Source organism: Eutrema salsugineum, unplaced genomic scaffold (assembly GCF_000478725.1).
Source record: "Eutrema salsugineum unplaced genomic scaffold, Eutsalg1_0 scaffold_13, whole genome shotgun sequence".
Taxonomy (NCBI): domain Eukaryota; kingdom Viridiplantae; phylum Streptophyta; class Magnoliopsida; order Brassicales; family Brassicaceae; genus Eutrema; species Eutrema salsugineum.
The window spans coordinates 7,259,666-7,278,791 of NW_006256885.1; the positions used below are offsets into that span (position 1 = coordinate 7,259,666).

Consider the following 19,126-nt stretch of genomic DNA (forward strand, 5'->3'; position numbering starts at 1 on the left):
ACAAAAAACGAGTTTAAATTCGTCGATATATGTATATTTTTTTTTATTTATTTCGGCAATAGTCCTTGTCTGTATGACAATTTTATTCAAATGCTATGTTACAATTACTACTAACTCGGGCTTATTTTAAGTTAAAAATGTATTCAAAAAGTGTTAAAAAATAAATAACAAAGTCTCAAAGACTAAAAAAACTAAGGAAAAAAAAGTTTCGAAAAAAGAACATTTGCCCTTCCTGTTTAATTAAAGTAATATGATAAAAAAAAAACACAAAACATAAACTCATAGACTCGAATTTTTTGACCCAGATGTGAAAAAAAACGAGAACTTTAGACCCATTCACAAATTGGCCGCTAACAAATTTTAAAGTTTAGACACATTCACATGCTTCATGAGCTTCTGCCCAGGCTCGGCTCTGTGCACTTTCAATTTCATTCCTGTAGGTTTGTGTTTCAGATATAAATGTCAGATTCTGCAAGTTTTCATGAATAGAGAGAGAGGTTGTTAGATGTTAAATGGTTCTTGCTCCTTCTTACCTTCAGCTGAAGTTGAATCCACCTGATGGGACCGAAGCTTGGTTCCCTCCAAACTGAAACCCTGCCTGAGAACCATCACCACCTGGAGCTTGTTGTGTCTCTTCATCTTCCTCTTCAAGCCAGTATGTTTCCAAAATTTTAACAGCCTTCTCATATATCTCATTGTTGTCATGGCTCTGAAGGTTCTCGATCTTTTCTAGCCCTTCTGCGTCATCAATCAGCTGAGCGTAATAGTTCGTTTCCCCTGTATTACCCAACGTCTTCTCCGACTCTCCCACCTTCAAAATATTTTCTAATCCTTCAAGACAGACTGTTATGATTCTTGGATCGGGGCATATCAGGAGATCGCATAATGGTTTTATGCATCCTTGCTCCACCAGGTATCTGCATAACCAACCGGGACAGAACATTGATACATGAACCCAAAAGTATATATAAGAGAGAAGGAATTGAAAGCTAAGAAGAAGGTAAAAAAGACAGTGACCTACATGATTTGATCATGAGAACCACCTGAGGTTGCATTTGAAATTGCCCATGCAGCTTCTTTCTTAATGTCAAATTCAGCATTTTGAAGCAGATTAACCAAGGGGGGAATCAAATTAGCCTCAACTACTTTCTGCAAAGTTCGGATAACAAGAAAATAAAATCACACAATTAATCAATGGGTCAGAAAAGTCTGGCAGCACAAGGGTACAAAACACAGGATGAAACAGTAGGAACTGCCAACCTGGATCTGTTCTTTGTTGCCTGCTGTGATATTTGAAATCGTCCAGCAAGCTTCCTTCTTTATGCTTTTCTTGTAGTTTTGCGTGAGAAGGTTGGCAAGACAAGGTAGAGCACCACTGCTGATCACCCACTGGAGAAGAAGAAGTTCATCGGAATACAAGTCAGCTTTGATTGACTCATGAAAAACCAGATTTCAACAATATTATAAAAACAAAACACAAGTAACATATAGCAAATAAAGGCACTGCATCCTATCTACTATTATGGACAGACGGAGGGTCTAATTATAAGAATTCAAGCCTCTCACAATTATCTAATGAAAATGTTAAATATCACATAACAACAAGGGTGTAGCATGACATTGGTCAACACTTCATCGCATATACAACTAGTCTATGATTAGATAATATACATGGTATATCGCTAACTTCGACATGTTTCTGCCGGCAGTTCAATTATGAAAAGTTCTAGTCGTATCTTCAGACCTATTATTACTAAAGGCCAAAGGGTTCTCCAGAGTCCATTGCTGTACTTATACACAAAGCTATCCCTCGCCGAAGGCAAAAAGGTATACTATCTTCTTCGATGTGACAACAAAAGTATTGCGAGAAATTCAATAGACAGCATTTGGAATTCATACCTGGGTTTGATCGTCGTCTCCAGTAACGATATTTCCAACAGAGCGAAGTGCAGGAATTAACACAGATGGAGAAGGATGGCTGCAAAATCAAGAGCAGGGTGTCCAGTTATATTCTACACATGCGTGAAGGGGACAGAAAATAGAGAGAGTTAAAAAAAAAAAAAGGTTACTGACAGGAGAAGTTCAGCAAGTCTTGGGACAACACCGGCCTGAATGACAGCTTGGATTTTGTCATTGGTTCCATCAGAGAGGTATGAGAGAGCCCAACAGGCATCTGTCAAGACTTCTTCATCATTCGAGTGAATTAGTCGTTCAAGGGCCGGAAGAGCGGGTTTCACCTGTTGATCATGCTTCATATGTTAAAAAGAATACTGGAGCAATACAATGTAGAAACAAAAACATGGAGGAAAAAAATAAAGAAGAAGACCAGGTCAAAGTGAGGCTGAGGCTTGCCACGACAGAAATTTGACAAGGTCCATGTGGCATTTCTAAGCATGGACAGCTTGGCATGCTCATTTAGCTGACTGAGCAGCGGTGTAAGTGCCCCGCAACTAAGAACAAGATCACGGCACTGTGGTGAATCACCAGCAACATTACCCAACGCCCATACAGCCTACAGGTTAAAAGCGTAATCTTTGAGACCAGGATTTTACAAGACTTGTAAATCGCAATAATCTCGCATAATATATGATAAACATATTCCGTAAATCATCATAAGTACCATACCTGTTCACGGACATCGTCGCTAGGAGAAACAAGAAGCTGGACAAAGATTGAAACAGCATTGTGATCGATTACAACCTTTGTGTGATCAGATGTCCCAGATGCAATGTTTGTTAGAGCCCAAGCTGCCTCAAACTAGAAATGATCGTAGAAGATCAGAAACATAAGATTACTCAGAAGACTGAATAAAAAAGAAACAGAGACAGAGAGAGAGGGAGAGACTGTGTTTCTCTCACCTGCAGCTGAGGATAATCCTCCTTCTTGAGAAACTCCACAAACCGAGGCACGACACCAGAACCTATCACTTCGTCGATAGGAGGACTTCTCTCTACGCAAATATAACACCAACAGGGGACATAATATAAGGGGACACTCAAAAAAAAATTTTAGAAAGCGAAACAAAAAGGTTTAAGAACATAAACATTACCGATAGATAGAAGCTTCCTGAACTGAGTAGTTGACTCGAGCTGCAAAGAAGGATCATCGGACCAAACCCCAGCGACCATATCCGGCAAACTCTCCAGCTACAAAGAGTTTGAATTCAATCATCAGAATACAAAAACCATTTCTGGACATAAACCAGTATTCCAAATCAATAATTATCCAATCGGTCAAAAAACGAAACCCTAAGACCTCACTAAGCCTACATGAAAAGAAAAACTAGAAATCGACTACAGATACGATCGCTTAATGCGAAAACCCCAGAATTTCACCTTCTTATCGAAAGCGGGAGCATGAGAAGAGGTTGAAGATGGAGGGAAATCCGGAAGAGCTTGCATACCCTCACGCCTCTTCTTCATCAGACTCTCCTCGCGCTTGCTCTTACGGATCTCCACCATGTTGTCCTCTCTCCTCCGCCGTCCCTCCTCCGCATCCACCGCAACTTTGTACCTGTTCCGGCGCACCTCAGTCCTCGCGTTTGGTCTCAGCGACATTTCTCTCGCTCGAAAGCAAAATATCCGATTAAGGGAAAGTGAAGGGGAAGTTATACTCGATCAATGCACACAGACAAACGCAGGTAGTGGTCGTGTGTTATATAGATCTTGCGGAGATAAAAACCCTAAAAAAACATTTGGGAGTAAAAAAGTGAAGAGTTTAAAGAGGCAGGGAGGGACAAGTTGACGACAAAGCAAAAAAAAAAAAAGAATAATAAAAAGCGTAACTTTATAATTTTCAAGTAGTATCTGTTTTCTTTGACATATTTAATTATCTTTTGTTTTCATACAGAACATATTTTCCCTCCAACCTTTGTATTAGCAGCATTCTCGAAAAACCAATCTACAAATTATATGTTTGCTTCACATCAAAACCATGCCCCAAATGTTCTCGTCAAAATCTGTTCATAACTTTATATCAAGACATATTCATTTGCCTCTAACCGATTATATTAGATTAAAATATTTGACATTCCTATCAACAAAAGTCGTTGTTTATCAGGCTCAAAATATTTTAGTCAAATTGTCCCAATCCTGTGTTTTGAGATGGTATTTAACTATCTCAATCGAGTGTTTGAATTCTTTTAGTATTTGCAACTGCATATACGTGTTTATGTAAAGATCAAAAGTGGTCCAAGATTGTCAAGGATCTTAACTTCTTACAACTTGGAAAGGATGGTGGAGCCAAAACATAACGGGGATTCATGTTTTAAGTCACGTTTTGGCCGAATTGTAGAACTAGTAAATTTACAAAAAAATATATGTAAAGCTTCCTGGATCATGTCAAATGCCAAAGATTTTGATGGAGGTAACGTACTTACCATCTGATCTTTACATAAAGAAATAACCTTTGTTGTCTGGCAGAATCGGCAGAGCCTTGAAGGTTGTACGCACCTCTCCACTGGCGTTCTCGGCCGTGTGTATCCTCGTTGCCTTCGAATACATATGGGCCTATGGATTCCTTTATGGGCTTTTTACAATTTCTATTACTATTCACTTTGGTTTATAAGTCCATTAGCATCCTACACTACGGAAAGGAACCCTAGCTGAACAGAATTCCTCTCTCTCCCATTACCCAGGTTTGCTTCTTTTATCGGCCGGCCTCTTGAGATAATTGACTTTCACGCTCTAATTTTTATTTTATTTTTGGATCTCGCGATTGATTTTAAGTAGTTGTGTTATTCTCACAGAGATGGCGAAGTCGAAGAATCACACGGCGCATAACCAGTCGGCCAAAGCTCATAAGAACGGAATCAAGAAGCCAAGGAGGCACCGTCACACCTCTACCAAAGGAGTAAGCCGTCTCTTATTACAGTTAGAACCTAATGATCCATTTTCAGATTTTGATATGCGTTTGGTGAAATGTTTCAGATGGATCCTAAGTTCCTGAGGAACCAGAGGTACGCAAGGAAGCACAACGTCAAGAGCGGCGAGGATGCCGGCGTTGAAGCATAGATCTTATGATCGTCTGAGCGAGAGAGAAAGACATTTTAAAGGTTTTTATGAGATTGACGACTTTTTGTAATAGACAAAGTAACCAGTTTAATATATCTACATTCAGATTCTCTTTTTTTGCGAGTAAGTTGATTTGATGCTATTCTTTCTCTTGTTCGTATTTGTAGACCTGATAATCTGGATTTAAACATTTCGGATCTGATCTGGTTTTATTCAACATTTCCTATAGCTCTTATAGGTTCTGGTTTTCATGAATATACTGGGTTAAACTCCATCTTTCTCTGCGAATCACATGTTCAATTATCGCTTGTGGGTTTTAAGATTTTTTTGAAATTCTGTATTGTTTCTCAGTAGTCCGTTAACAAACTCTATTGTCCATGTTGTGTATGAATCCGTGTGTCTTCACATTGTTAACATCAAGAATACTTAACAGTGTTTAGGTGAAGTGTTAAAACGTCGAATTGGGTCAACCGAAGGAGTAATTAGGATTTTGGTAAACGAAATATACAACATATTTTTATTTTAAGTGTCGATGCTCTAAAAAAAAAAATGTTGATGACGAAAGAACCCCTTGTCTGTCCGCGAAGGATACACAGCTCGTGTCGAGGTTTCGATTACCTGTCTCTCCTTCTTGTTGCGCTTTGGATAGATCCGCCAACAATCTAAATCCACGTGGGTGTTTACCTGACCACATAACCTATACTCTCCAGAACAGCACTAATTTCACAGTCGTGGACTATCAAAGATCCACCTGGCGCCTTTTGATTGGCTTTTACACAAAACGTTTTTGCTTGTTATTTGTCCTACGTCACAGGCTGTCATTTTTAGAGATAGCGAGCAGACTCGCGGGAAGAGAGCGCGTGTGGATGTATTCCCTTAAGCGGAATGGCTTTTTAGTAAAAATCCATTCTTCCTGAGGGTATTAATGGAATATTGTCTATAACGTATGAAGAATTATAATTTTTTGCGCTGCTTTAATTTTTGTTTTTCTTCTTCTTTTCTCTTTTTTTTTTTTTCCTTTCCTCTCGACTCTATTGCGTTTCGAAGGTTGGGGAAGGCTTTCCCAGAAGAAAATATAAGCTAGAGAGAGAATGTCAATGTTTTTTTGATTCTCTTTGTGGTGGTTAGGGTTTTCTGTTTGATTTCGTCCCCTTCGAGAGCTGAATCTCCCGCCTTTATCGTCGGCGTCTAATTCCTCTCCTTTCTCGTTGCTCCAAAACCCTAACTTTGCTTCGGTGTCCCACCGTCGGTCAGGAATTTCACTTTCTCGGCTCGATTTGGTGTTGGAGGTGGGTAAATCAGTGATGGGCGCACCGGAAAAGTCGCAATCTAATACTAATGCGATGCAGGTGTGTATTTCGCTCTGCTTTTTTTACTTGTTCGGTCACTTGATTCGAACTGGGGGTTTCTCGATTAGTAGAATTTTTTGTAGAGTACTTACCCTCGAATCCTTGTTCGTTAATAGAACGACACTCCCTGCTTCTAAGCTTTGTTATTTATTGAAGAAATTCATGGCTACCCAGCAAATAACTGTGCAATTCAATTGATACCTCGGTTTAAAGCACCACAAAGATGGGAATTGTTGTTTCACTCGTTTCTATGGTTCACTTCTTGTGATTTTTACTTTCTGGATGTTTATGTGTATTCATCTCTGTCGAGTAGTGTAGCGTAATCCACTAGTTCCCGTTGGTTTTTGGACAGTGTTAGCTGATAATTTTCAGTAGATTTCCCACCATGTGGTATACCTTACTTTTTTCGATAGAAAACGAATCTCTAAAATTGATACATGAAAAACACTAGAAAAGTGTGTTGTTTAATGAGTTGTGCTGAATTGATAGGACGAATATGTTATCATTCCTCTATCTCTGTGGGGGAACAGCCTTTCTCACTTTTATATCAATTGTTCAGAGGGTAAAGGTCTATCATCTGAATGAAGATGGTAAATGGGATGATCGAGGAACTGGGCATGTAAGCATCGACTATGTGGAGGTCTGTTGTGATTCTATTTGACTTTCTCACTTCCTCCTGCTGCCGGTATTCTGCAGCAATTATTCTGTAAATAAACTTTCAGGACTTGTAGCTAAATTGATATGCTATATGATGCAGCGTTCCGAAGAACTCAGTCTATGTGTAATTGATGAAGAAGATAACGAAACTTTACTTGTGCATCCCATCAACTCTGATGATATCTACAGGAAGCAAGAAGGTAGCCTTTGTCCGTCTTGGTTTTCTTAGTTGTGATATCTTTTGGGGTTTCTGTTTATTTTGTGTGTGTTGATGAGTGATATCTGTTTCAATGTACAGACACAATAATCTCATGGAGAGACCCAGAGCGCTCAACAGAATTGGCTTTGAGCTTTCAAGAGACGGCGGGGTGCTCTTATGTATGGTCAGTTACGAAAGTTCTCCCGTTATCTTCTTAATTTCGTCCTTCATTTCTACATATCACAATACTTATGACTGCAATTATGGTGTGCGTAATATTCAGGGATCAAATCTGTACCATGCAACGAAATTTGCATTTCAGCTCTTTGAACAGTAAGAATTTTCTTCTGGATTTTTTATATTAGTTGATCTTTGTTTATTGTGATTTGCCTCTTAATTTAATATAGTTTTATTTTACCTTACCTTCTGATAATGTAATCATCTAATTATCTATTATCTGATTATGTAATTATCTGTGATTGGGCAGGCGAAACATATCACAGCTTGAATAGTGAGTTGAGGGAGCTTCCTGCTGTAGAGCTTACTACACTTCCCTTAATACTAAAGGTTTTAAGATTCTACTACCCCTATGTCTTATTGATGTCTCATATGTGGTGGAACGTTCAAAATTAGCCGTAAATATTTGTGAAGGCATCATTTTTAAGTATCCTTGCCTCTATTTGTATCCATTTTTGACTCCTAGAACTAGAACTGTATTTTGCACTATCATATTCATCTCCTTAGTGAGCGTGTAGGCGCTATCAATGAATAAGTTTATTGTTAATTAATAATTCGTTGATGCTTTGGATTTGTGTCCTGGGTTTATCTTTTCCTAAAGATTTTGTTATACCTTTCCATCTTCCTTGCAGATTGTTACAGAGAGTGGCATTACAGATCAGATGCGTCTAACTGAACTTATTTTGAAGGATGTAAGTTATTAAGCATTCTTGTATTTTTGTCCTTGCTAGTTCAATTTAGTGTTATATCTATGCTTGCACTCTATCTGGAAAATTTCACTCCACGCTTAAGTTTTACTTTTAACGCTTTTAGTAAAATTAAGTTTGTTTTTATGTTTACAAGCAAGCTATAGCAAGGAAATCTCCATTGATATAGTTTGAGCCCTATTTTGTTTTCTTTCATATAAGTTACTCAAACTTTGTGATTTCAGTGTCTACTCTTAACTTTATATACTGTTATACAAATCAATATAGTTTGTCATGTGTTGAGGAGTATATGCTGGAAACCTCCTTAACTTATCTTCTCCCTTGGTGCAGCATGGTTTCTTCCGGAATCTGATGGGTGTATTTAAAATATGCGAGGACTTGGAAAATGTTGATGGCCTTCACATGATATTCAATATTGTCAAGGGAATCAGTTAGTATTCACACACTAATCATTATCGTTTCTTCCATCGACATCTTCCAGAATCTTTTCTTGATCTTCAGCATTTCTTATATCTTTGTATATGCAGTTTTGCTCAACAGTTCTCAAATATTGGAGAAAATATTTGGAGATGAGCTGATCATGGAAATTATCGGATGCCTTGAATGTAAGTTTGATATCACTAGTTGAACCTAAATGATCCCTTAGTCCTGTAGCTGCTGGATCTGTAGCATAGGCCTTCTAGATACTTTCACTGTCGAGGAATCTCCTTGTGGTTTCATATCCTTTGTCGTACATGGACGCCAAAAGCTTAGGCTTCTTTGATTATTAGATGGATAGGCTTGCTGGATCAAATAGACATTTTCATAAGGGTTTGCGTTTGGGAACACAAATACTATAGCCAATGTGAAGCTTTCTCTTTTCTTGGCCGTTGTCTCATATATAGCGTCAATAAATGACGCTGCATGTTGACTCTCCTTACAGATGACCCCGGCGTTCCTCACTCTCAGCATCACCGGAATTTTCTGAAGGAGCATGTTGTTTTTAAGGAGGTAACAGAATGTTCCCTTATACTTATTATTTCCTGTTGGTCAGGACCAGTTAAAGTAGACTGGACTTAGAGATTATTTGAGACGCTTTCCTTTTATAAGAACAGATTATGCCTACCAAATATTAGAGAGTTAACATGCTCACAATGAGTACTTTGGGATTTGTTTCTTTGATTTTTAGAAAGAAGATTGATCTAGGGTGTTTGGGAAAAAAAGTTATCAGATTCTTTTGTATATCCCTTCATTTTTGCAGGCCATACCAATTAAAGACCCCTTAGTCCTGTCAAAGATTCACCAAACGTACAGAATTGGTTACTTGAAGGTTGGATTCCATAATTTTTCTTAAATCTTTTACCCTCTTTTTCGGTGGTATTAGGTCTCTCACTCTCTGTCGCTTTTTACAGGATGTTGTTTTGGCTAGAGTACTAGATGATGCTATAGTTGCAAACTTGAACTCAGTAATCCATGCGAACAATGCCATTGTAAGTTGTCCATAGAAATTCTATGACATTGAAAGCATGTACCCATATTTTTGCTTAACTAAAGCGTATCTTCTCTAGGTTGTTTCATTGCTGAAGGACGATAGCACTTTCATTCAAGAATTATTTGCAAGGCTGAGGTCACCTTCTACATCTATGGAATCCAAGAAAAATTTGGTATTTCCTGCCTTCACGAGGCATTTTTCATTTTGTTTAAGGCTCAATTTGTTTTGTAGAAGTGAATGACATTTATAAAAGTTATTTTAGTTGGAATCTTTTGGGTGTATGAGATTTTATTGGGATCCCCGATCTCTAGCCCTGATGCTCAGATGATCTACATGTGACATTAAATGGAAACTATAGATCTCCGTTAGAAAAATATTGCTGTTCAGTTGAGTTAGTCAGACTGATGTGTTTTCATTTTCAATAAAATAGGTATATTTCTTGCACGAATTTTGTAGCTTAAGCAAGAGCCTCCAAGTGGTGCAGCAGCTGCGGCTTTTTAGGTATGTACTCACTAGAAACTAAATGCAATTGGTGTTGAACAGTTGTAGCAATTATTATATTAGTGTTATTGCCTTTTCTTTGTTAAGTGCTTCTATAAGAAGTCTTTAGTGATCTATTTCTTAATTGCGTGCTTGTCTTTCAATGATTCTACAGGGACCTTATTAATGAAGGCATTTTTCATGTCATAGAGGAAGTCTTGCAGATTCCAGACCAGAAGCTCGTTTTAACTGGGTATACGATTGATTAGACCTGATAGCTCATTTTTGTTACTCTGTTCTATTTTCTTGTGCCGTTAAGAAATCTCAGTGCTAATTCATAAGCTGTATACTCAAAATAAATATTGTTATGGATGCAGGACAGATATCCTGATTCTTTTCTTGACCCAAGACCCCAACCTCTTACGTTCGTATGTTGTTCGGACAGAAGGAACCCCCCTCCTCGGTCTCCTGGTAATTTTCTGGAAGCCTTTGGATTGTTTCTCAGTTTCAAGGCTGTTCTTGTTTTTTTGTTTGTTTATAAGACTCAAGTAATAATTGTCCCGATCTTTTGGTAATAGGTCAAGGGAATGATGGAAGACTTTGGTGATAAGATGCATTGTCAATTTCTAGAAATTATCCGAACCTTACTGGATGCAAATGCATTGTCTGGTGGAGCTCAGGTGCATCCTTGTTCTCTTTCAATACCCTCAATTTCATATAATTAGAAAGGGGTGGTATCTCCCCCCCTTTCCCCCACCCCAACCTTGTGTCTTTTCAATTTTTCTATTATAATCTGGTAGATAAATATCCTGACTTCTATTATGACTTTAATGCGTGCCATTTTAGCAGAGAGCGAATATCATGGATATTTTCTACGAGAAGCATCTACCTGAATTAGTGGATGTTATTACTGCCTCATGTCCTGAGAAGTCAGGCAACACATCTGATGGTGCATCCAAAAGGATTCGCACAAAGCCTGAAGTCCTATTGAACATATGTGAACTGTTGTGCTTTTGCATCATGCAAGATTCATCCAGAACAAAGTAATCATGTTGATGCATATTTTGGTGATTTTCTGATTTATTCTCATACTGGATCCAATTTGACATTTGTTGCCAATTTCTTCTTGTCTACAGATGCAGTTTTCTCCAGAACAATGTGACTGAAAAGGTTTTGCATCTCACTCGGAGAAAGGAAAAATACCTAGTGGTTGCGGCTATACGATTTGTCCGTACTCTCCTATCTGTGCATGTGAGTAGATTTGTTTGAACCCTAGGCAATATATATTGGTCATCTGAACTAGTTCCTGACTGCTCCCTCTAAAGAATTGAGTCATATTGGTGGTAGCTATTCTATTCATGTTTGTTTGCTAAATAGTTAGATAACCTTATCCTACTTAAATTCTTGTAAGTGGTAGGTATCATATGGTAGGCTTTCTGTAAGGGATTAAACTGCTTGTGACAACTGACCTTCTCTTCTGAACTGACGCTACCTTTGATTTTCTATCATGGCTCAAAGAAGCTCATCAGGTGAAAATTTTTTTCTAGAAAATGCTACAGAATTGCTGAAATATATTTCTATTTCAGGATGAATATGTCCAGAATTACGTTGTTAAGAACGACATGCTGAAACCGATTATAGATGTCTTCATTGCCAATGGCAACCGGTACAATCTGCTGAACTCTGCAGTCTTGGATCTGCTTGAGCACATACGCAAGGTTCATTTTTCATCTTTTTCCCCTTTCGTCTATGTAGTGGATGTTATCGTATTATTGATCATTTTCCTTTTTGGTGTGTAGGGAAATGCAACTCTGTTGCTCAAATACATAGTCGATACGTTTTGGGACCAGTTGGCCCCATTTCAATGCTTGACCTCCATCCAGGCTTTCAAGGTCAAGTATGAACAGGTATTGCCTCTGGATCTTGATTTTTTTACTTTGGAAAAATTCTTATGTGTCTTTGTTTGACAATGTGTTTTCAGTGCTTAGAAAGTGCTGGACCGAAAAGCACTGCTGATGCGGTTGATCCGAGAAGAAGAGTTGACGAGCGTGCGTTGGATAAAGAGGAGGAAGATTATTTCAATGAAGACAGGTTTATTATCTATGGGTGTTAAAACCATGATTATTTTATTATTCTGCTTGAATGAGCTTTTCTCACACATTTTGGTACTGACAGCGATGAAGAAGATTCTGCATCTGCCTCTAATACACAAAAGGAAAAACCTGCTTGTAGTAATACACAGGAAGAACAACCAAAGCCTCTTGCAAATGGAGTGGCTGCAAGCCCTGCTTCTTCGAGGTATAGTAGTTCCAATATGAAAATTTATGGAAGGCATCCGCAATTATGTTTGTATAATGGGTTTGCTTGCTTCTTCTGTTAACTATGTAGCCCGAGGTCTGGAGGCTTGGTTGACTATGAGGACGATGAAGATGATGAAGACTATAAACCTCCTCCTCGGAAACAGCAAGTAGCCTCTGAGGAGGAGGAAGGCGAGCTCCTTGGGCTGAAGCGAAAATCCCCTTGCGTAGAAAGAGAACAAGAGCCGTCCAAGAAACCACGGATGGGTAAAAATTCGAAAAGAGAAAATGTATTTGCTGTGCTCTGTTCGACGCTGAGCCATGCAGTGCTTACGGGTAAGAAAAATCAAGGCACCACTGGATCTGCAATACGGTCAATTGTAGCAAAGGAACCTGAGAACTCGAGAAGTAGTGAAGAGAATAATAGCAGCAGTTCAGATGATGAAAATCATAAGGATGATGGAGTTTCCAGTTCCGAACACGGAACATCAGACAATGGAAAGCTAAATGGGGAAGAATCTCTGGTAGTAGCTCCCAAATCATCACCTGAAATGGCTGTAAATGGATCCTGAGATTTTAACACTCTTGGACTCTTTATAGTTGTGGCTGTGGACAGAAGGCACTCTCTCTCATGTGCAAATAAAAAAACCTTCAAAGTTTTAAGACTGAGAAGGAGACTTGAGTAACCGCAAAACAAAGCTTGGGGAAACCAACGGAGGAGGAAATGTATAGCGAGCGCCAATTTGAGATACAACGGGGTCTTGGTCCATAGTGTTTGCTGCCGGTTTTTATTTTATATTCATCTTTGGAAAAACTTAGCGGTCTCTGCTCTGGTCAATTGCATATTGTAAGACATGGTCTATCAGCAACTAACTTTTTATTCTTCTAAATTCAAGTTCCTAATGGTTTCTTTTATTGATCCTCGTTAGATGTCTGTCTTTGTGGAAATTCCACTCTCTTCGATCAAAAGATGAACTAAAACACCTCGTTTTGTTAGGTGGTTCCGGCAGCCAAAGTGTTGATTTTTAACTGGGTTGTTTGGATTTGATTTATATCACTTAGAGTTTCTCTTGGTTCCAAGTTGTTAAATGACGGTACCAAGCAGATTAACGAGATTGATGGCGTCAGTTGTTCACCAGCTTCTCCTTCCCTGAGTATTTTGCTGGCAAAACTTAATTTGGAGTAGATATGTAGTAACTTCTTCCGAGTAGGGACAACAAAGTGGCTGTAGTTTAGTGGTAAGAATTCCACGTTGTGGCCGTGGAGACCTGGGCTCGAATCCCAGCAGCCACACATTTTATCTCATTGTTTTTTATTCTATTGGGCCGAAATTTGCAATGGAAATATGAGGCTATAAACTCTCCTTAACCCACTGGTATTATAATCGATTTGAGGTTTATTTTTTGGATCTAATTAGGCCCAATAATTTTTGTGATATAAATAAACGTCGATAGTGCTAATGTGCTCCTTGTATGAAAGAATGACACGAATTTGAACCAAATTCCACTAATAAAATATTTAGTTAATTTTTCTTTGACGTCATCAGATATTTAGTTAATTTTTTTTGACGTCATCAGATATTTAGTTAATTATGTAATTGGGTTTCTAGCAAAATTCTTCTTGCACTTCGATGTTTCTTATTATTTTATATTTCTTGTTTGGTTTACTAAAAGATTTAAAACAAATTTATCAGGTAAACTGAAAGTAAAGGTCAATTTCAAGAGAAGATGGAAACATGATTAAAGTTTCAAAGGGAACCTGGAATTTGGGTTTCCTACGAATTCGTCTCAGTATTGGTTGGTTTCAACTTTGAAGACTAGCGAAGATGAAAAAACAACAATTTAATAAATAATAATAAAGGTCAATTCAATTTTATGCGCCTAGCAACCGGAATCCAAGTTTCCTTTTGAACGATAGTTAGTTGACCAAAAGATGCCAAATTTTGCTTCATGCTAAAATACAATTATGTGTTAAATAATATATATTGCACCAAAACTTGTTAAGCAATTAGCATTGAATCGAAGATTGTTGCATCTTCTCTTGAATAGCCTTGTAACAATTGAGGCTGCATAGTGGTAGCTTCGACTTTGAATCTCTGTACTTGAAAGTTTTCTCGCAATTTGGCCCCACACATTTCTCTCGTGGAGGAGGATAACTGAAGAAAGATCCAAACAGAAAAAAAAAAACACAGTTACAAAAACCACAGCATTCCACATATAGATATATGTATACTCAGATGCTTGCTTACCTGTAAGTGATCGGCTTGAAGATATCGGGAAGACCAATGTCTTCAGAAAATGTCAAAGTCGTTCCACTCGGACCCATAACTAATCTGACAGTGTTTGATGCGAGTGTGGTTGATCTTGCAGCTCTCTCCTGTGGTGATGAAAGATGACGTCAACACAAAAGGAGAGTGAGAGAAGTTGCATAAGATGTCATATGCACTTTTAGGTACCTGAGCTCGCTCTTCCTGCTGCTTTTTAATCTTCTCCTCTTTTTTCTTCCTCCCTGAATCTTGCCCGAGTATTTTCCTTATAGCTTCAGCCTGGTGAAGAAGACAAAGAAGAAGAGCTTAGATTGTCATTCTGCTTGTGTTGGCAACTATACATTAACCAGAGAAAATGTATTCACTTTACCTCGGCTTCTTGGGCAGCCTTTTCGGACTGCATTCGCCGTCTTTGTGCAGCTTCGGCCTTCTTGGATTGTTGCTCTACCTCGGAAAGCTTCTGTTTTTGTCCTGGAAAACGGCTCAAAGTTTAGAGAATCAGCATTTGCAGCTATCATTTTGTCAGTTCGAAAGCGAAAGGGAAAGTGTGCAACTCACTTTTGGAGGAGGGGCACGGTAAGCCATCAGGATATTCGAGTGGACCTGACCCGATGGGAGAATATGGATCTTTTCCAGACTGGAGAGCCCGAGTACGTGTCGTAGGTATTTGTCCATTTGTTGATACTTGTGGCAGCGAATCAATCCTCAGCTTTTTCCTTTCAGTTAAAGCATGTTGGTCGGATGAGAAATTTTCTTGGTCTTCCATGTTGTGGCCAGCATTGCTGTGTATGCTTCTACCTCCGTCACCCTCTTTAACTTGATGATAATCCCTGCTGACTCTTTTAGACTTTAACTTTTCAAGATATCTTATTTCCTCATCTCCATCATCATCACTGTCTGGCTCTGGATCCAATAAACGTTTTTTAAGACCTTGTTTTCTCTTTTCGCTCAAGGATGCTCCATTCACAGTCTCAGAGGGATTTACTCTAGAACGATGTATCTCTCCTAGATACATAGTTTTCTGAACACATCTCTGCTCTGGTACATTTCCTTTGACATTATTTTGTACGGGCTTTTGTCCGTTATCCTGCATAATTCTCAAACATTAGCCAACAGAAAAGAAACAAGGACACAATAACTAAGGCAATGAAGATGGACAAAACCAAGGCTTTTCAATTGTCTTACCATAGCTTTTGTATAAAAACCGGCCTCTGAGTTGGTTTGGATTGTACGAGTAACACCACCAAGCTTAAGCTTCAGTTTCAGTGTGTTCTCACTTGCAGACCCACAACGACTATCGGCGTTGCTAAAATCTGGGTTACCTTCAATCATAGGAGCAATGTTTGCCTGTGTTGAGGGAGGCATAAAAGTGAAACTATGCAAGCTCTCTTTTATGTCGCGAGGTCGGCGAATAACAGAGCTTCTCCTTCTCCTATTCATAAAGCCAGCTATAGTAGAAGCAGAACCTTCGGAGGTCTCCATTATCATCAGATTTCAGGGACTACCGTCGCGAGAATAGCTGCAGCAGAATACCTAAACACAGTGACCCGAGAGTTAATACATAGTAATTGAGCTATAACATCTGCAACAAAAGCCATAATAAATGTTGGTTTACTCAGAAGCAATTTTCACAGAAAACTAAGCCTCACATTCTGTTTTCCACGGAGACATTTCTAAAGATGATTTGAAACTGTACACTGCATTCTCAAATTTGACACAAAAAACCAATCAAAAATAGCATCTTCTAACAAATCACATATTAGAGTGGTATCCACAACAGACGATCGAGAAACCAGACACTAAACCCACCTAATAACACCTACTCCTCAATTACCGATATCGAATTTTTCAAGAACCGACAGTAACACCAATTTACGAGGGAACGAACCAGGAGTCGGGAGAGAGGGAGAGAGAGGGAACGAACTTGCGCACAAAGATGAAGGAGAGAAAAACCCTAGATGGGATTGAGTAGAAGAAGAAGTGTCTCGAAAGAGCGCAAGTATGTGGATTGGCTTTAACTGAAGGGTAAATGTGGAAGAGAAGTTTGTGCCCTTTAGCCCCCATATCTTTATCTCCTCCATTTTTCTGATTTTCCCTCCTCCTTCTTCTCTTTTCTCTTTTTTTTTTTTTTTTTTCCTTTTTTTTTTCTTTCCCGTCCATGCCGTGCCGTTTAAATATCCCCGGCGAGACCGCACCGCGTTTCTTTGTCGGGGTCAAAGCGTTAGACAAGAATTTATTTTTGGAACTTTTGGGTTAGGCCCTTAACATTCAGGCCCAATTACAAAAAGCTATAACATTGCATTTACTAGCTTTTGTATTTAATTTGGTAAATAAGTAATATATTTTAAGTTTTTCCCCAAAATCGAATTAAAGATCTTTTTTTTGGGCTCTAAATGTGAAATCGAATTAAAGATATGCCATAGAAACATATTTAAAACCATATTTACATTTTTTCCTCTAAGAGACTATCATTTTCCGAACGTTGTTGAGGTATTCATCTTACAATAGCAAACAACATTCTTAACAACGATTCAATTTCACTAGATTGTCTAGGGATCACCACCAACAACAGAAAAAAAAACAGTGTTTATCTCCACATATACATTTATGTATATATATTAGATTATAATCACTTTGTTTTACGAGAAAATGACATCCACACATGACAATACAACAATGAGGAGATACGTGCAAGAAGTATCATCTTAGGGTTTATCATAATAAAGCCTAAACCTTCACCTCTTCATAAATATGTCCGGATGTTCGAAAATGACGTAGTACCATGTTCAAACCCCATTTAATCCCCATAGAAACGTAACAACAGTTTTTCATTCACATGACCCATGAAAACGCAGTCGTATTTCACTTGATCAGCGTCGAGATTGCGAGACAGTTACTAACCATCTTCGTAAGCTGATCGGCCACGTCAGCCAACGGGTTAGGCTCACCTGATTCCTCAAAACCGTCATTACACGTGGTGTAATCCGTCATCGCTGCGCTCAAGTTGGTGTTAACGGTGGCAATGTCACGTGACTTGACGGCGTTAACCGCGTCTTCCAAATTCGTCACGGCGTCGTCGTACAGCTCCTGGCAATCGGCGGCGGCTACTTTTTCGACGGTGGTCGTCGCCGCCTTGGTCGCGTTGATCGAAGCCTGAATCGCGAGAACAAGGACGGAGGAAGCGTCGGGTTTCAACTGAGCCGTTAAGAGAGGAGTAATGGCAGATTCGCATAAGGGAGGGAAATCGGTTTTGCCGCAAATGGTTTTGATCTCAGGAGATAACAATGGCTGACTATTCAAGAGGTTTTTAGGCGAATTCATAAGCGTTTTTGCAGATTTAGCTGTTTGGGAAACCAAATCGGCGGCAGCCTCTGGTGACGGCGCGGGAGAGTCCATATCTATCTCCGCCGTCGGAGGATTCGAAGGGGAAATGGAATCGGCGGGAGATCCGATTTCAATATCCGTCGACGGACTTACCGGAATACTTACTGGTCCCGGAGCTGGTGCTGGAGATGGAGACTCTGACTCGGAGAGAGGATTCGAAGGTGGAAACACACGGAGTAGAGATCTCGCGACGAAGGAATCGCTGAGCGGCACCCATTTGGATTCCACAGGCGTGAAGATGGTGACCAACGTAGAAACCGTAACGATCGCGATGATCCGAACGGTTTTATTCAACTCCATTTTTTTTTTATCCGAATTCGTTCCCTTTTGTTGAGGAAAAAAATCGGAGTTCTGAAAGATAAAAGGGAACGAATGAAAAAAAAAAATGGGGATCGGCGGAACGCAAATGGCGAATTCAAGCAACTTTCAGAATTGAAATATCCATTTCTTTTAAGAGGGTTGTTGTAAACTCGTATTGTGAAGTTTTGCGAGAAAATAGATCAACACGTCAAAGATAACTAACGTCTCGTGTATTTAAAAACATTTGTATTATTCGAAGTAGATAAAATCTAAAAATTCTATGTATAGCTAGAAATCTGTTACCTTTACCCGTCACCATTTCAAAGTCTTAATTCTTACTAATGACCTTTGGTTGAAATTAATAAATTTAGTTTCAAATTTTTAAGGTACGAAAACAACTTTTTTGGGGCTTATTTAGCACCGTCGGATTAAAAGAAATGATGAGATATTTTCAGTGTTTTCAGACCCGGATAGGACCGGGCGGTCCGACCAGTTGAACCGCGATCCGGTAAAATTCCCGGTTTGGTTTTTGTTAAAAATCCGGATGCTATTAAACCGTTCAAACCTAAAAAAATCCGTTTAAACCCGGTGAACCGGCAAAACCCGATTCGGATGGGTTTCTGGTTTGGAAAAAAAATTAATAGTTTTAGAACTTTATTTATGAATATATGATTTTTTTTTTAAAACGATATAGTTTTGAAAAACAAAATTAGAACAAGATGCAGAGCACTTAGAGTAATAGAAGATGAAGAAAATGAGGCGGTAGC

General features: G+C 38.9%; 5 protein-coding genes and 1 non-coding gene across 12 annotated transcripts; 3 read left to right on the forward strand and 3 right to left on the reverse strand.

Annotated features, from left to right (window-relative positions):
* Nucleotides 1-98: 98 nt before the first annotated feature.
* LOC18024877 (importin subunit alpha-1) lies at nucleotides 99-3,701 on the reverse strand. The gene is made up of 11 exons (XM_006407847.2): nucleotides 3,336-3,701; nucleotides 3,050-3,146; nucleotides 2,859-2,950; nucleotides 2,626-2,757; nucleotides 2,327-2,512; nucleotides 2,074-2,237; nucleotides 1,900-1,978; nucleotides 1,261-1,389; nucleotides 1,022-1,149; nucleotides 534-917; nucleotides 99-434 (listed from the first exon to the last, which is right to left on the reverse strand). The coding sequence occupies exons 1-10, from the start codon at nucleotides 3,555-3,557 to the stop codon at nucleotides 536-538; spliced, it is 1,611 nt and encodes a 536-aa protein (XP_006407910.1). The 5' UTR covers nucleotides 3,558-3,701; the 3' UTR covers nucleotides 99-434; nucleotides 534-535.
* An 878-nt stretch (nucleotides 3,702-4,579) lies between these two features.
* Nucleotides 4,580-5,267, forward strand: LOC18024878 (60S ribosomal protein L29-2). Its single transcript, XM_006407848.2, has 3 exons — nucleotides 4,580-4,636; nucleotides 4,748-4,851; nucleotides 4,929-5,267. Exons 2-3 carry the CDS (start codon nucleotides 4,750-4,752, stop codon nucleotides 5,010-5,012), a joined length of 186 nt encoding a protein of 61 aa, XP_006407911.1. The 5' UTR covers nucleotides 4,580-4,636; nucleotides 4,748-4,749; the 3' UTR covers nucleotides 5,013-5,267.
* Nucleotides 5,268-6,024: 757 nt separating this feature from the next.
* Nucleotides 6,025-13,324, forward strand: LOC18023538 (serine/threonine-protein phosphatase 4 regulatory subunit 3). 4 transcript variants are annotated; one of them, XM_006407852.2, is made up of 24 exons: nucleotides 6,025-6,361; nucleotides 6,921-7,001; nucleotides 7,119-7,218; nucleotides 7,317-7,401; nucleotides 7,501-7,550; nucleotides 7,705-7,784; nucleotides 8,087-8,146; nucleotides 8,492-8,591; nucleotides 8,689-8,766; nucleotides 9,084-9,151; nucleotides 9,402-9,470; nucleotides 9,553-9,630; nucleotides 9,709-9,804; nucleotides 10,063-10,133; nucleotides 10,288-10,365; nucleotides 10,490-10,583; nucleotides 10,691-10,792; nucleotides 10,959-11,155; nucleotides 11,249-11,363; nucleotides 11,699-11,830; nucleotides 11,912-12,019; nucleotides 12,094-12,203; nucleotides 12,288-12,410; nucleotides 12,501-13,324. In XM_006407852.2, the coding sequence occupies exons 1-24, from the start codon at nucleotides 6,317-6,319 to the stop codon at nucleotides 12,979-12,981; spliced, it is 2,601 nt and encodes an 866-aa protein (XP_006407915.1). In that variant the 5' UTR covers nucleotides 6,025-6,316; the 3' UTR covers nucleotides 12,982-13,324. The 4 variants fall into 4 exon arrangements, 2 of the variants coding, with proteins under 2 accessions (XP_006407915.1, XP_006407914.1); XM_006407851.2 differs by having other exon boundaries at nucleotides 10,962-11,155; XR_002900767.1 differs by lacking the exons at nucleotides 11,912-12,019; nucleotides 12,094-12,203; nucleotides 12,288-12,410; nucleotides 12,501-13,324 and having other exon boundaries at nucleotides 10,495-10,583; nucleotides 10,962-11,155.
* Nucleotides 13,325-13,630: 306 nt separating this feature from the next.
* TRNAH-GUG lies at nucleotides 13,631-13,702 on the forward strand. The gene has a single exon. It is a non-coding gene; the product is annotated as a tRNA-His (tRNA).
* Nucleotides 13,703-14,274: 572 nt separating this feature from the next.
* Nucleotides 14,275-16,783, reverse strand: LOC18023539 (INO80 complex subunit B). 4 transcript variants are annotated; one of them, XM_006407853.2, is made up of 7 exons: nucleotides 16,600-16,783; nucleotides 15,861-16,194; nucleotides 15,234-15,762; nucleotides 15,046-15,146; nucleotides 14,865-14,954; nucleotides 14,658-14,785; nucleotides 14,275-14,564 (listed from the first exon to the last, which is right to left on the reverse strand). In XM_006407853.2, the coding sequence occupies exons 2-7, from the start codon at nucleotides 16,161-16,163 to the stop codon at nucleotides 14,417-14,419; spliced, it is 1,299 nt and encodes a 432-aa protein (XP_006407916.2). In that variant the 5' UTR covers nucleotides 16,164-16,194; nucleotides 16,600-16,783; the 3' UTR covers nucleotides 14,275-14,416. The 4 variants fall into 4 exon arrangements, with proteins under 4 accessions (XP_006407916.2, XP_024015387.1, XP_024015386.1 ...); XM_024159619.1 differs by having other exon boundaries at nucleotides 15,861-16,208; XM_024159618.1 differs by having other exon boundaries at nucleotides 15,861-16,208; nucleotides 16,564-16,783.
* Nucleotides 16,784-17,337: 554 nt separating this feature from the next.
* LOC18023540 (pectinesterase inhibitor 10) lies at nucleotides 17,338-18,373 on the reverse strand. Its single transcript, XM_006407854.2, has one exon. The coding sequence runs from the start codon at nucleotides 18,357-18,359 to the stop codon at nucleotides 17,538-17,540; it is 822 nt and encodes a 273-aa protein (XP_006407917.1). The 5' UTR covers nucleotides 18,360-18,373; the 3' UTR covers nucleotides 17,338-17,537.
* Between the last annotated feature and the right edge of the window lie 753 nt (nucleotides 18,374-19,126).

What these genes read in the sequence shown, in the direction of transcription:
- LOC18024877 (XM_006407847.2), bottom strand. Translation starts at nt 3,557, where the DNA reads ATGTCGCTGAGACCAAACGCGAGGACTGAGGTGCGCCGGAACAGGTAC. An exon ending in CTCAGCCTCACTTTGACCTG is followed by an intron (nt 2,238 to 2,326) that starts GTCTTCTTCTTT and finishes CATGATCAACAG; the next exon opens with GTGAAACCCGCTCTTCCGGC. An exon ending in GGTTCTCATGATCAAATCAT is followed by an intron (nt 918 to 1,021) that starts GTAGGTCACTGT and finishes TTGGTTATGCAG; the next exon opens with ATACCTGGTGGAGCAAGGAT.
- LOC18023540 (XM_006407854.2), bottom strand. Translation starts at nt 18,359, where the DNA reads ATGGAGTTGAATAAAACCGTTCGGATCATCGCGATCGTTACGGTTTCT.
- LOC18023538 (XM_006407852.2), top strand. Translation starts at nt 6,317, where the DNA reads ATGGGCGCACCGGAAAAGTCGCAATCTAATACTAATGCGATGCAG. An exon ending in TAAGCATCGACTATGTGGAG is followed by an intron (nt 7,002 to 7,118) that starts GTCTGTTGTGAT and finishes TATATGATGCAG; the next exon opens with CGTTCCGAAGAACTCAGTCT. An exon ending in TGCTTGAGCACATACGCAAG is followed by an intron (nt 11,831 to 11,911) that starts GTTCATTTTTCA and finishes TTTGGTGTGTAG; the next exon opens with GGAAATGCAACTCTGTTGCT.
- LOC18024878 (XM_006407848.2), top strand. Translation starts at nt 4,750, where the DNA reads ATGGCGAAGTCGAAGAATCACACGGCGCATAACCAGTCGGCCAAAGCT. An exon ending in GTCACACCTCTACCAAAGGA is followed by an intron (nt 4,852 to 4,928) that starts GTAAGCCGTCTC and finishes GAAATGTTTCAG; the next exon opens with ATGGATCCTAAGTTCCTGAG.
- LOC18023539 (XM_006407853.2), bottom strand. Translation starts at nt 16,163, where the DNA reads ATGATAATGGAGACCTCCGAAGGTTCTGCTTCTACTATAGCTGGCTTT. An exon ending in ACCGTGCCCCTCCTCCAAAA is followed by an intron (nt 15,147 to 15,233) that starts GTGAGTTGCACA and finishes GCCGTTTTCCAG; the next exon opens with GACAAAAACAGAAGCTTTCC. An exon ending in AGGCTGCCCAAGAAGCCGAG is followed by an intron (nt 14,955 to 15,045) that starts GTAAAGTGAATA and finishes CTTCTTCACCAG; the next exon opens with GCTGAAGCTATAAGGAAAAT.